The sequence below is a fragment of the Diorhabda sublineata genome, chromosome X (assembly GCF_026230105.1).
Source record: "Diorhabda sublineata isolate icDioSubl1.1 chromosome X, icDioSubl1.1, whole genome shotgun sequence".
Lineage (NCBI taxonomy): Eukaryota > Metazoa > Arthropoda > Insecta > Coleoptera > Chrysomelidae > Diorhabda > Diorhabda sublineata.
The window spans coordinates 4,374,220-4,390,124 of NC_079485.1; the positions used below are offsets into that span (position 1 = coordinate 4,374,220).

The 15,905-nt window shown below is 31.0% G+C and overlaps 1 protein-coding gene across 5 annotated transcripts in view; it reads left to right on the top strand.

Annotated features, from left to right (window-relative positions):
- LOC130450907 (insulin-like growth factor-binding protein complex acid labile subunit) overlaps nt 1-15,905 on the top strand; it is a 220,711-nt gene that overhangs the window by 140,317 nt on the left and 64,489 nt on the right. For all 5 annotated transcript variants that reach the window (XM_056789619.1, XM_056789621.1, XM_056789620.1 and 2 more), the window contains one exon: nt 10,377-10,418. In XM_056789619.1, coding sequence (XP_056645597.1) covers nt 10,377-10,418 — 42 coding nt within the window. The remainder of the gene's footprint in view (nt 1-10,376; nt 10,419-15,905) is intronic.

Genomic DNA, 15,905 nt, shown 5'->3' on the forward strand with positions numbered 1-15,905 from the left:
CATATTTATTTTCTCTTAACTCACCTCTTATTTTTGTTTGATATTAATTAATGAATTATTCACGACAATTTGGCAATAAATACTAATGATAAGTTTTTTTGAGATTATTTTGACTATTTAGTCAGAGTATTTTGTATCAAAGCTTCTATACGGAACACTAAGGAAATAATGGAGGAAATGAAAGAATTTGAAATAAGCAGGAATAATACTAACACTCTTCCCACTCCAGTAATATACCAGGAATTAAGAAAAGCGCTCCACAGAAGTTGTTGTCAATTATCCCCTTTGAATATAACATGCAAAACATTCTAACTTCTTGGTACATTTTTTAATATGTTCTGGAAATCGTGTCTTAGTTGTTCCTGATTGGTTTTAAAGCTAAGTGTTAAATAGTATGAATGTTAATGTTGCCAATTCACTTAACTAACCTTTGGTGTATTTTCTGATAATCAAATTAATAGAAAGGTATTAGCAGTAGGCGATATTTTTTTTGTATAGATGTGTTTTGAAGATAAAGAATATTGAAATTAGAGGCTCAACTCTCGGCATATATCCTTCAAATTAATAGAATTTTGTAATTATATAAGAATATTATTTAGTTTTGCCCTTTATTATGTTAATTTTATCAATGCTACCGAAATATTATACGTGAATAAATAAAAAATTGTGAATTTTACGAATAAGTATTGTAAATGATCTCACGCTCAGTATGAAAAGTTGAAGATTAGTTTTAAAAAGTATTACTCAAACATACTTATTGCCGATGGAAATTTATGACTGTTAATTAAAAATTAAATGTATGTAATAACATTTTATCAGTTAATATACACAAACACTAATTTAACATTATTATAATCGGCATTTATTGAGCGATATATAATTTTTGATTGATTATGATTGGAATTGTAATGACATAAAAGGATTAAATAATTTATAAAAGCTTGCAAAATGTGTTGATACGAACAAATATATTATAATATTTTAATTACATTTTCTCAATCGAATTAAAGAAATGCATTTAAATACACTATGCCAAAGTATCACTTAGAAAAGAAAATTTTAGTTTTGATCTAAATTATTCCATTCTGTAGTTACTTACCTACAGCCTCTGCAGATTATGAGATTTCGACTTTGCATAAACATGCTTGATAAGTTTCAAATCTGGACTGCGTGTTGGCTAGTTTAAAACGAGAATATCCTTCATGTCTCTAATATGTGAATACGCTGTTAACGATCTTCTATAAATTGGAACTAATTTCGTGAGTGTATTCCGCCTCCAAGAAAAACAGAGGCTCCTCCAAAATCGTTCTATGTTACATGGCAAATATTGTTCAACATCTTTTTTACAATCTTATATTCTGAACTATATGAAGTGTGTGTTACTCTATCGCAAATGTTTTACGGTGCTCTCCAATTAGTCTTGGGGCAGCTGCCTCAGTTCCATCATTGCAATCCTTGATTAAGTCATGTCGTGATTGTTATGTCATTTAAGACTATTCCTTACAACTGCAAATGATACCGTTGATATTGTCTAATAAAAGTTAAAACTAAACAAACGGGTTTTTTTCTCATATCGTGAGTGCTTAAGAGTTCAAACAGTTACAAACTAATATATCCAAGTACCAACTGCGAGCCATCGAGCCTCCACTCGCTACTACAGTCTAACTGAGGAACAAAGGACTCGCAATTGACACGATGCATGTGGGAGCGGTGCGCCCATCGTAAATCCAAGTAATGCCTTTTTCTCTGTGCAAAATTATTAACTGTCAGTGGGTATTAGCAAGTGCGAATGCGATTAACAAATATTCCTGAGCATCTTTCCCATACACATCGTTAATGCTGGTATTGGACAATATTCACAATTTGTATCCAACCGTCTTCATATGTAACTAACTGTAACTTTTTCAATGGAGTATATTATACGTACGAACGTACAATTAATGACAATGAATTGCTTCTACACTTCCTACATATTTAACAACAATCTGTAAACAAACCTACGACCTCCATAATAGAAGAATATATGCAGAAAGTAGACAAACCTGTGCTCCAAACATTTTAACTATAGGAGAGAATAGTAGAGAAAATAGAATCTCGTACGGGTAAGAAAGAGACCCGAAAAATGGATCAGCGGCTCTCTTCTTGATCTTGAGAACTCGATGTTCCACAAGTCGCTTTCGATTCGAGAGTTTTTGGTGGCTAATAGTCTGTCTGTCCTCATTCGTCTTACTTACCACATTTATGACGTAAAAGGGAATCGTTTTGACACCATTCCTGACAGATCAGATGAATGCTAGTCCGAAAAAAGCCTCCCAGAAATGATTTCAGTCATGAATAGTGAGATTAGTGTATTACTGTTGAAGGGTAGTACTTAGAATTATTTTTTGATCACACCTTTTATACATACGACACATGTCGTTTTCTGTTTTATATTTTGCAGTATTTTTTCTTCCTATTAAATAAAAATTAGAGTTTGTTTACTTGCATGCAAATTTTAACTGTTTGTGTTATTGATGAGAACGCTACCAATTAATACGTAGTATAATAATTTTTCAATTCGCTAATACATACGCAGAACTATTCAATGAACTAGTTAAAAATAACTCACAAATTCATTTTCTAAAAATAGCACAGAATCGCATCTAATTATATTCAACACGAGTTTCTTGTCAGTTTTACAATCAGAACAACAATTCATACTTATCTAGAGGGTTGTATACCCTAAAATTTTAAAACAATATCCGAACTATGAGCGAAATAATCATAGATCACGACGTATGTAGACCCGCTCCCCTTACTGGATGGAAGTAATCTAACTTTGAAACAAGTTTTGCGAAGTTCCATCCTTCACTATCCATAAGTTACATTCAATAACTACTACTCCGTTGACGGAATTGGTTTGATAACGTTATGAAAGATTGTTGATTGGAATAATGAAGTTTTTATTTTATGTACAGTGCAAGAAATCGCTACCGCTTTTGTTTGCTCGTTGAAATTATGAGATAAAATATCTTAGCCCGAATAGAATACATAATAGTGCATTTAAACTTGATAACAAGTATCTGGATTAGTGAATGCATGATCCTTGAAATGGAAGAAATAATTATTTATCTAATTTCAACTACCATACGCTTTTGCTAAATTCTATCTAAAAGAACAAATGAATGTTTCTGTCTAATAAACATTTTTTTTACAATCCATTTTGTATAATTCATGAATAGAAAGGAATTCGAACACCGTCACCGGTCTGACACTTAAAACCCTACAATTTTAATCTTATGCATTTATTATTTGTCTTTAGATTTATTTTAATTGTCTTTTATACAAAATTGTAATATTAATCAAGGAAAGCTTTATTTTGATAAGAGTGAAGTTCACACAATTGGCGTATAACGGCAGGCTGTCACTGAAAAAGACATATTAAAAGGAAAATGCAGTAGTGTTATCGTTGAACTGTTGCACTTTCTTAATGCTTTTGGAAGAAAATCCATCTTTCTGACAAAAGTTTTGCAATTAATTCCGATTTGCGATCTGCCAGGCGAATGAACATCCCTAGGGACTATTCAGTTCAAGCAGTAATGGAAAACTGTTGAACTTCGACAACGTGTATATTTTTTTCGTCTCAATTCAATAAACTCTTCCAAATATATCTAACTATAGTTAGATAGCTGCAAGTAGTAAAATTAAATTCATTCTATATTTTATCAATTCGTTCAATCCCACAAGAGTATTTAGGTGGATCAATTATGAAATCACAATGTTAAATACCAAATTTTCACTTCATAATAATTTCACTATTATGTTACTGTGCAGTGGGATGTGAAGAATCAGATTTAATAATAAAAAAAATGAAGAAAAACAAATTTTAGGTATCCAACTACATATATAAATTCTCAATTTTTCGTTTATTAATCAAAAAAACTTTCCTTGTAAATCTCAGTGAAGTAAAAAGGTATTTAAAAACCACAATTTATGTGTCGTTTATATTAACATTCCAGGCTTTCACTTATTTTTTTAAAGCTATCAGTATTTCTAATGAAGCTGTTTAAAATTATGAAGATGTTACCGAGAAACGTTTATTGCTACCGTACGTATACACCATCTCAATTCTAGATGTCTTCTAGTTAAATAAAACATTTTACGAATGGTAATAAAATCCGGTTTCGCCTACGTATTGCTTCACCTCCTAAACTTCGTAATTGCTAATGTATTTATTAGTGATGCAAGTTTAACAGCTATCAATTAAATTACACTTAACATATGTCGGTATTTATAACTTTTGATATAATAAAAGCTTTTCGAATCTATCAATATCAATTCGGATGTTGATTGTAACATTATAGATAAACAATAATTGATGTTAAAGTGTCTGAATCAAGTTTTCGAATTCACTTGGTTATTAAGACTGGTATACACAAAACCGCGCCGAGTCCGTATTAAAACATGGCCCAAGTTTTGGGTGTGCTACGGAAAGGAAAATAAGGCTCTCTTATCATCGCCATGCTGAAGCCAAGCCATCAACTCATAGTTGTGTTCTACCCGGAGTGTGAAAAACTTCGTACATTTAGAGATCTGCGTAAGAAAACAGAAAAAATGTCAAAAACTTCAACCACATAGCCAGACGTTCTATTGGTGGAGTAAAAATCGTCCAGAAAGTATAATTTTTCTCGCAACTAATTGAAGACGAGATGAAAGGTATTTTGCGTCATTCGAAAATAGTCCTAAAATAAGAGTATGGTGTTTTCTCAATAGTTCTTAATTTCCATGCAGCGTTAACCCAAATTAGCCCCATATCTTTCTTTTCTTATCGAGCCAAAACACTTTTCCGATATGCTGAAAATGTGATCGAGAGATGGGCTTGAGAGAGGCAGTGGCGCAGGAAAATGTGTTCTCCAACTAACCTCACCAACAATTTGGCTTAGGGAGAACGCGATGAAGGATCGTTGCGGTTATATGTGCCCCGATCTTTAAAGCACGTTCTCAAATTAAATAATTTAGATCTAAAGTGCAATAGAAATTATTTAAATATACGCTAATTGACAATAAACTGGAACTTAAGTTTACTGCGTTTTTATTATCAATTCTTAATCATTCCATTTCTGTTAATACGTTCTCATTTTAAAGAAACCTAATCTGCGTTATTCGAGGAATATAATATTGTAGCTTTTATTAAGTGGTATCCAAACAAATGTGTACAATGGTCTATCAGGATAATGGAATTGATATCGAGAGCATTTGAGTAAAATAGTGTATAATAAAGATAAAGAAGAATTCTGAACATGTAAGTGGAATAACGAGATCAAATTGGAATTATTTTTTAACAGCAACCGTCAAGGAAAGAAGACAATAGATGCTTTGGATATTTTTATTACACTCATTAGTATATTTGTACCTTAATTCAAAATTCATTCTTCGGAGTAAAAGAAAGTATTTAAGAACCATGTGACGAAAAGATGCACAGAAATAAGTATCAAGGGGACGGGCAAAAACATCGTAAATGAGGGGATATTGAATCTAAATGATTTCTACTGACTTAGAGAGTACTGTGTCATTCAACTGATAATCCAAACTCCAAAATACGAAGAATAATCATTTCTCAAAATATAAAATATGCAACAGTACATGAATTTATTGTAACCCATTTTTATCATATTCGAAGATCAAACAGAAATATATATTTCACATAAATACATTCTGAGTTTTGAGAATAGAACTCCTTAATTATATGGGAAACAGCTCGCACGATTTTTATGAATTTTGCTATGTTAGGATTTTGTAATATATCCAATATTATGCGATTTTCCATTCCCTAAAAGAGTGAAGCCGCGAAACACCAGCTATTATCCTTAAAATCCTTTAATGGAGAATGAAAATTCCATTAAATAAAGTGAAGTTATCCCAGGGATAGTAGTTGAGGTTCAGTCAAAATCAGTTTGGGGCTCCTGAATAAAAAACACATTGAATTAACCGTTTTGTCAGGTAAAGAACTAATTCCAGATTCAAATACTGGTATATCTCAGTAGGGTATTGTTCACTTTTCTATATACAATAATTTTTCTGTATAACGTAATTGTAGCTGTATTTATTAAAATGTTTATTCTAAATCCATATTGATTATTATTTGTAATATCAGACCTACTGAAAAATATCAACTGCCAATCAGAAAACGATATTCAAGGATTCTCTCATCCAACGAGGATTGTTACGTGACCAGTATCCACAAATATGCTGATTTACGTTTCGATTAACAAAAAAGTAGGGTCATAAATAATTTTTCATTTCGATTATAATAATAATTCGTCTCTCACGTCTAATAGAATCATTATCACGTAAAATTCTAATGAATGTTTGCAAAATATCTAGATGAATATTTGTTTAGTACTCAAGTTTGAATCCTGAATTCACAGATACGGATCCTTTGAACTCTCAATAAAAACACAACATTAAGTTCATTGAAACGTTGAAATTGTTGCAGTTATAGTCATCTTATGTATTATTTTTACTGTGATGAGATGTTGCCAATGTAACGAAAGTATCAATGATTGATCTCTTAGAAATAAAAACAATTTGACAACAATTTGAATAGCACAATATCCGCCGTATTACGAAACTCCAACAAACCAAAATTTATAAAAAATAATTCCCGAGGTACTCGCAGGGTATTATTTGGTAATGAATGATATTTATAAAAGATAAAAAACCGAAAATAATGCTAAATATTTCAATTAAACTTGTCAGTTGAAGTGAATCATAATTATTTACACTGATATAAATTGCGAGTAAAGTACTCGTACATGATTATTGCCTTCATTGATATAATATCATCAGTTCAGTTATAGGGTATTAAAGTTCAACTACTTTTTTTACTTTTTCGTTCATTTATGTCTTGAATCAATAGTGACTTTCAATACAAACTCGTCTATATTATTGTGTTTCAATACCAAAAAACCATTAACTCGGAAATATTTTATCATGAAGTTGCTGACGAAAAGGTGATAAATACATTATGATATCCAACCATTTACCTCATAATGACAGTATCCGAAAGAGATAACAGACTTTCTTTTAAATGAGACAGTTGGTCATTGTTCGGCAATGGAAATGGTTCATTGAACGATAACTGGTATTCGATATTATCTGAATAGTATTGACTCAGAGGTGTAAATATGTAGAAATACTTGGAAGTTATAGAGTGGCTTCGATAATATTATTTTTTTTTTTTTAATTCATTTATCAACATTTTGATCTTAAACTTAATTTGAATATTCTAAACTTACAGATCAACACGGCTTAATCAATGTCTACCTCATATATCTGAACTTTTATTTTCTGTAATTTTTGTTTTCATACTAATATTCACTGTAATATTACTGTAACCTAATCGCTTATTGTAGGCAGTGTGTCTTAAGCCGGTACCACACGATGGGTCCAGTGCTTCCATGGTTGCAGGTTAGTATGATTGGACGCATCACGTGGTCGTAGTGCGCATTACATTCGACGAATATTTTGCTTCCAACGTTGGTCATGGAAAGTTCTTTTGACCCGCGTCAAAGGAGTACCCAACATTGAAACGAAGCTGGAACCAAAACTTGTGGTACAACTACACACACTTCTTGTCCTCTTGCGTCTGATTGCTACTTGTATGAAAAAGGTTACCAGTATCATCCAGTTTATTTTAAAAGAATTTAATCTGTTGTATACTGCTTATCTTTTTTTGCCATGTTTTCATTTCTTTAGGTAAGTTTAGGTAAAGTTCCAGCCTTCGTCCAATGTTCAGCAGACGTTGGAAGGTGAATGTTGGCGCAAACGTTAGACGCATCGTGTAGTACCGGCTTAACTAATTCACCCAATTACGGTTTTTTATTAAATGAATTATCCTACAAATACAATTACATCTGTTTTTTTTTCTTTTTAAAAATGCAATTTCTCGGTATGTAAGTGAATTTTTAAGTTGTTTCTTGGATTTGTTCGTGCAATTTATTTTTGGTATATTTAGAAACTGGATTCTTGTTCGATATATCTTTGCTCAAAAACGGAGACTTTTGTTCAACAGAAGCTATACTTATAATTTTGTAATTATGTTGCATCTCATTATTTTAATATCAAGCAGTAATCAGCGTGAAACAAATCATTACATGAAATGTTAATTTATTGAAAATTTCAAAGGAATACGTTTATTAATAGTTTGTGCTCTCATCTACCGCTATACTATCCCATTCTATTAGAATACTGGTCGACCTCGGACAGAAAACTAATTTGAATTGTGAATAACACTGGTTTTCAATCCAGTCTATAACTGCCTATAAACTTTTTTTATTTTTAAAAAAAGTAATGAAAACACGAAGCTAAACTGAACTTTTAATTGGATTATTTAGCATAATTATACAGTATTTTGAAACTTGGGCAATGAATATCAGATTCTATTTTGATTTTATTCAATTTTATTTCCGAGAAGTATGATGCAAAAATGTAGATTTTGATGATTTTGTCAAATGAAAGTATCACCGAAAATTTATTTTTTTTATTCCATCACCACCTTCATTATTATAAAGCAATATCCCTCTGAAATTTTCAATATATTCTCTTCGCACAGTTGTTCCATTCTCTATTAAATTCTTTTTTCAGTTTACTTCATTGTTTATGAGTGAATCCACTATATTGAGATACTTAAAAATCTACGTAAAACAGTGGTATTTAAAAAAAAAGAAGTATTGTTTGTTCCCAATATACTATTTTGATTAAAAGATGCTCATTTCAGCCACACTAATTAATTGAAGTGATTTTTGTACAAATACAAACTTTTGAGACTTGATCTTAAACCTTTCACATTTAACACTTAATATGTATATGTATATTGATTTTACTTTAAGGCGAATTTAATTTATTCAACTAAAATATCGAAGAAGAATGATTGGAAAAGTAGTATGGTGTTATTTTAAGCTTCTCAACACTATGCCGTATCAAATAATTCTTGAATCCTGGCCGCCTGGCAAATGGTTCAAGGCTTTCCCATCACGTCAGTTTTTTTCGCGTTAAAAAAATAGCGAATCCATTTGCATATTTAATGTAACATGTTACAAAACAACTTATAAGTCACTTGAATAATTAGAGAAGTAAATGAAGGCGAAATAGTCCAAATTAAAACACGAATTATATGTATAACTGAAGTTGCGAATCAGTGAAAAAATTACTAAAGAATAGTATAGATAGATAAAGTTCGAAGGTATAACAAATAGATAACGTTACGTGAAAATAGAAGCAAAAGTTACCTCAATGATTTATTTGCTTTATTCTAGAGAGACTTTATTGTTGTATGAATTTGTGTGAAGCGTGATTATAATTTTAGTAATTTGTATAAAGGCATACTGGACAGTGCCATTTTATTTGCATATCCAATTACTAAGGAATACAATATTACTCTTATCGTCCATTAGGTAATTATTCATTATTTTGAACGCTAAAAGCTGTAAGTCAGATTTCCAGCAACAGATTAATCAACTCAAATCGCAAAGTTCCGTGTAAACAATGCCAACACGTAACAAAGTCATTATAATAAGTGATAAGGACTTCCCTGCATTTTTTTAACAGTGAATATCTCTCTTTAAAATAAATCGCTGCGGTTTTAACCTATAATTAACATGCAAAAAAGTATACGGACACACCTCGGTGCATGTTGCATATCGAAAATCTCATTAAAGTTTATACATGGTCGGAAAATGGGTACAACATTTAAAATGGACTTCTTTAACGTGATCATGTGTTTCAAGATTAATAAAATTAATAGACTTGTAAAGGCAAACCGTAATCTTGAAACTTTATAGTTTTTTTATAATCAGTAATTGCCTTTATTATGACATGAATATTTAAGTTTATTTTACTTAGATTGTTGCTGATATAATTCATAAATAATATATTCTATAGAAAATAGTATTTTCAGTTGCAAAGCAAATTCTGCAATATAGAACAATTCATGACCTCTATGGTAACTTAGTTCCTTATGGCCTGTAGCTCTTCCCTAATATTGCATAGGACATATATAGTGAAGCCATACTATACCCAAATATCGCATCATCCAACCGTAATTAACAAGAAAATAGTTAACTTGAATCATCACTAAACATTAACGATATGGTACAGACTTGCAATATGTCATTTAAATGATAATACTTGGATACCATAGCGTTACAGTTCATTCTGTGGTTAATCAAATATTGAATGTTAAAAATGAGATAATGGTGTGTAGTTGATGTGTAAATCATCATTAATACGTAACTGCAATTATGCCACAACTGTAACAAAAATATGTTTATATTATAATTAAAAGCATAATTTCTATAAACGATTATTCCTGTTTAACATACACGTTTTCTTTTCAGGCTAACTTAGGTCACACTACATGCCCTGAAAACTTCAGCAATGTAAGTTATAAAATATTTATATATTTCGAAAAACAAACTTGAAACAAATTTATCTATTTATATAACATATTAAAGAAACATTTATCGAGGACGCACCATTAATATAGTAGCCTAGTTCATGGATAGATAGTTTTATTGCTGCTTATGCAATACCATTTTTAATACACTACTCAATAATATTCCACATTTCAACGATAGTTATAATGTATAATGTAAATTAATATCGAAACTTTTGTGCGCTTATGTTGATAACCATGTTGTAAAAAATTGACATTTCGACCTATTTCGGCCAAAATATGAGTTGACATGGGCAACTTGCATACCTAATTATATTATGCAATAAATAATACAACATGAATATCAAAATAAAAATCTTAATAAATAATTAATATTACATAATATATTATCGAAATATTTTACTAAACTAAAGGCTAAAACATCCAAAAACAAAAAAGTAATATTGTATATAAGAAGGAATAGACTATTAAAAAAACTTTTTTGATCTTTATGATTAATTCTCTACAATAGTTTTTGATGTTACCATGCTACAGTATTCAAAACTACACACCTCTAAGGAAACCTGACAACAAATATTCCTGCTGGTAATTTGTTTTCTTATTTTGTGAAAGTACATCTCTTGTAAATTAATCTCCATGTAAAATAATATACATTGCAAACATTACAAAGAAAAGTCTCTAACTCAAAATCATAAATAAAACATAAATTGTGTAGAAAACTCTGCCGTTATTAAGGTTCTGTTTTTAATCATCGTAAAGTTTTCAAACAATGTTTCTTAATGATTTTAGGGTTAACAACTCCAATTTAATATTTCAATCCATAACACATACATCCAATGTTTATTTTCATCATTTGTACAAAGCTATAAATTTACTTTTCTTAATCATTTAAATAAATAAAAATCTCCGATAAATATTTTGAGATCTTGAGAAGAACGATTAAATCTAAAAATAGAGCAGACAGCACCTGCATTGTAAAAGTAAAATCACCTTGTTTGTCGAACAAAGAAACGCTCTACGAGCACGAAAATTCGAAGGATAATATCAATTACAGTCAAATAGAGGTGGGTTATTGATACCAAATTCTATTCTAATATAATATTTTTAAGTCCTATTGCTGTGTATCTATTGAGGCTTTATCTTCACCCGGATGAGCATTATACCAGTTTCCTAGAATAAGTATACTAGATATATAAATAAAAGAATAGTTGTTAAGTAAGATAATTTGATATAACTGACACTACTTAAAAATTCATGCAAAAAAAACAATAATTAAATAATGATTGTTTCGACACAAGCCCTAAATATATTGATATGAATAGACGGCAACAGAAAAAATAGAGTTTCTCATAGACCTCGAGAGATTGTTCCCAAAGTTTACTCAATTGAAAAGAACAATTATTGTTATATAAATAATTAAAAGTTTAGTGTCAATATGGATATATCATAAAGAAACTATCCACTGGAAAGATTAATTAAAAATTATTGTGAAAATGATAGAGTGGATTCTTCTTCATCAAACACTAGAATAAAGAGAGTTCAATCCACAACAATTAATTAAGACTTGAATTAAAATATCTAATTATATCAACAAAAAATCAATTTGGTGTCTAGAGCATCGAAACCAGTCTTAATAAAGATATTTAATATGGATTGAGCTATTTATTTTCTTCTGTTTAAATTGATTAAATATCATCGCATAATTGGAATGGAAAAAGTTACATTCCCGAAATAGATATCTCCTTTACATCTGCGTGGAAATGTAAATCCAAACAGAATGCCTAAACACCAAAATCGAAGACCACAAAATCACAACGTTTAGTCTGGTTTAATTACAGATGGCTATTCAGTTGATTGGTTATGTAGTTATTGTACGAAGTTTGGAGTGAGTTAGAGAATCTATTCGATATAAAAAGTTGTCGACAAAATATCACAACTACAACTATTCATGGTACAATTTAAATAGTATCACAAGAAATTGACGGTTATTTTAGTAGTATACGGTGTTGTTTGTAGAATACTTATTTTGTAGGAAACAACATAGTTTGTTGTTTCTAAGACAAATTTTTGGTATACCATGTGAAAAATATGTCTTTATATTCGTTAATTAATGGTTCTTAGTTAAAACTATTGAAAAAGAACCTGTAGCTAATGCATTATATTTGACAGTGACATCGATTTACAAGGACAGTACCTGGCGAACAAATAAAAACAAAAATTTTGGGAAAAAATATATTCATTTTTCAACGAAGTCTCTTTTTAGCTCCATACACTTTTCCCAACGATGTTCAATAAGTTCAATGCGCACAGCTTTCTCATGTGCAAATTTTCAGTTAATATGCGATGTACCGCACTTTTTGAAATGCCTACAATGTCTGCTAGCTGGCGCACTTTCAAACAACGATTCTCCAACACCGTTTTGTGGATTTTTTTCAACATTTTTGCGACCACTGCGATGCTGGTCTTCGCAGCTCGAACGGCCTCGTTTCAATTCTGCTACCCTATATTTTACTGTTGATAACGAAGGAGAAGTTTTACACACAGTAGAATCTAGTTCAGCTTTTATATTGGTTGGGCTTTAAAATAAAAGTATTGTATCATATAGCGATGACCAATTTTTTCCATGTTTACAAATTCACTGAAAACATTCACTATTGATGGCTGCCAAAGACATACTAAACAACGTGGCGTCTTCAAACTTGGAACATACGCCGTATAGATTGTGTACTTTCTAATACAGTGGTATCTTTCTATTTATCTCTCGTTCAGGTCAGTCAAGAGCTCTTTTCATCTTGTGAATTCGCGAGTATAACTTTTGTACGGTTGAAACAGACAAATTTCTTATCAAAAACAAATATTTTTCGTTGACAGTCATCATTTTTGGAAGGTGTTGCAGATCTACCTCTTTTAGTGAGCACCTCAACTTCAAAAATTGACGAAAACGTTGAACTTATAAGGGCTCTTGTGTGATTAGAGCCGCTTTTAAGAAGTTAACAATTTAATAATTCCATCACACATCAAATTCTGTTAGACAAGTTAAATATGAATAAGATTTTTATCAAAATGGTGTATATCTATTTTAAAGGGGTTAACATAATTTTAAACTACGTTATATCTGTATATGATGATAAATGATAAAAAAATTGACAAAAAAAATTAAACTAAACTTAAACTAAGTGGCCCGTCATCAATTGGGTTTGTCTAGAAGTCGATTAAAAAAAGGAAATAATTGTAATGTCTTTAATTGAAGCACATTATAATCTTGAAACTGGAATCATCAACAAACATATTAATCAAGAGAAATGCGATACTAAACACACTTTTTCGAAGCTCTCGAATGATATCGTCGCCTATCTCGTTGTACTCATTCACACAGTTGTTGTAACATCGCCACCTCTAAGAAAAGAAATGCGGTCATGCTGATATGGGAAATTTGCGATAAGACACGAATATTAGCAATAATAGGCGAATGTTGTCGCTTCAAGGCATGTCGCTGTGATCTTATATATTTAACGACCCCTTTTTAAGTGATGCTTGAGTAGAGAAAGGATACTGCGGAATTGCATCTCCTTACTAGAATTATGCTAATGCCGTTTTCATACCGGTACTTTTCCCTTTTAGAAGTCGAGCATCGGGCGACTACCAAGCTTAATTTGATGTTGTGCAAGACGGTTTTTATATCAAAATATTATGGTATAATTGAAAAATATTCTTTTCTTCCGATAGCTGAAATTTCTATAATGATAATATATAATGTGAACAAGAAAAAGCGTAATTTAAAAAATTATTTAGTACCATGAAATCATATTGTAATAATTCATGGACATCCAGTAAGCTTTCGATGGAATTGCGTATTTTCGGAAATGGGAAATATTTATAATATAATATGTACAAACATACCACCTTACAAATCACGTTCAACGGTGAATAGGCCACAGGAAAATTTTAAGTAAAACGGGACAAACACGAAGGTGGTACAATCTCACTAAAGATTTTCACCGCTACATTGGAGTACGATTTTAAGAAGCTGGCGGTTCTTACCTAATTCCACTATTCGTAAACACTCCTAATAAGTGAATAGCCCAATGACGATTTGCTTAAAGAGCTGATTGTAGCATCAAAAAGTGTAAGTTTAGCTATGACCGATATACTCTAAAAATGGCTAAGAAAAAAAGATTGTAGGGTTGTTGGTTACAGTCAAAAAATTTGTTTTGCAATCGTAAGATATAAATGCGAAATATACATACAAACGTAAAGGAAGAAAAAACATACTAGCCAACAAGACCGATTCTTTTCTAATGGAGACGATAATAAATGAAAACATATAAGTGCATTTACCAAATATTGGCAATAAAAAACTCTTTTATTACTTGAGCAGTACAAAAGTAAGAAACTTCAATTTACACAAAAGCCACGCTGTATCACAAGTGTGATAAGAATATCCAAAAGCGTCAATAAGCGTTTACATAGAGTGTAAAGATCACTTCTGCCAAATGGTACAGGCTCATTATGAATATAATGTGGTCGATTGTGATAGAAACATGACCTAGAGCTGAATTATGGGAGTTCAGTTGAAGCTATGGATAATGCTCCAAATTATCGACAAGTGTTAATGTTGCTAGTTAGTTAATATGATGGTCTAATTAACTGTAGATATCTTTGTTTTTCATGTGGAAGGTATCGAGTTTATATGTTTGTAAAGGTATATATTGTAACCTTTCAGACAATGAAAGCTGTTTAATTTTGACTTGATTTCCCATAATAGTTTGTTAGAATTTTTCAATGTAGCCATCCCATCAGTTTAAATACACCGTACAAGCACTGATGATGCTCAACGATCAGGTCATCAAAAGAGTCGGGTACACCAGAAAACACAAAAATCCTGGATATAATGGTAAAATAAAGAGAGATTATAGACGACAGGAAGATAGCAATGAAAGTATTGCAAACACTTTACTCGAGCATTTAAGTATGAAAAGGCTTATTTCAAATGGGTGCTGTTATTCCTAACGACGGAAAAAACTAACGAATTGACCACAGCGCTGTTTGGAGATGTCTGGCCAAATTAAAAATCATTTTTCGCATCGATATATGGCGATATATGAAACATATCTTCACCACTTTACACCTAAATGAAAATAGCAGTTATCTGAGTAGACTTGACCCGGCGAAACCCGTACAAAACGAACAAATATATTATTCGATCGATTGAAGAAGAAAATCACAAAAGAACGGCCAAAGGCCACATATATAGAAGAATAAAATTGTTTTTGACCACGACAATTCATCGTGTCTCAAATAGATAAAACCCTAGGGATCGGGAACATATTTATCAATGTTGAATGTCAAATTTTACTAATTTATTAATAAAAATTGTAATCTCAACCTGATGAACGTTTACAATGTTCTTATGATGGGAATGTATACAAGACTCTCTTTTAAAAAAAGGTTGCGTTCACATTGGCAATGC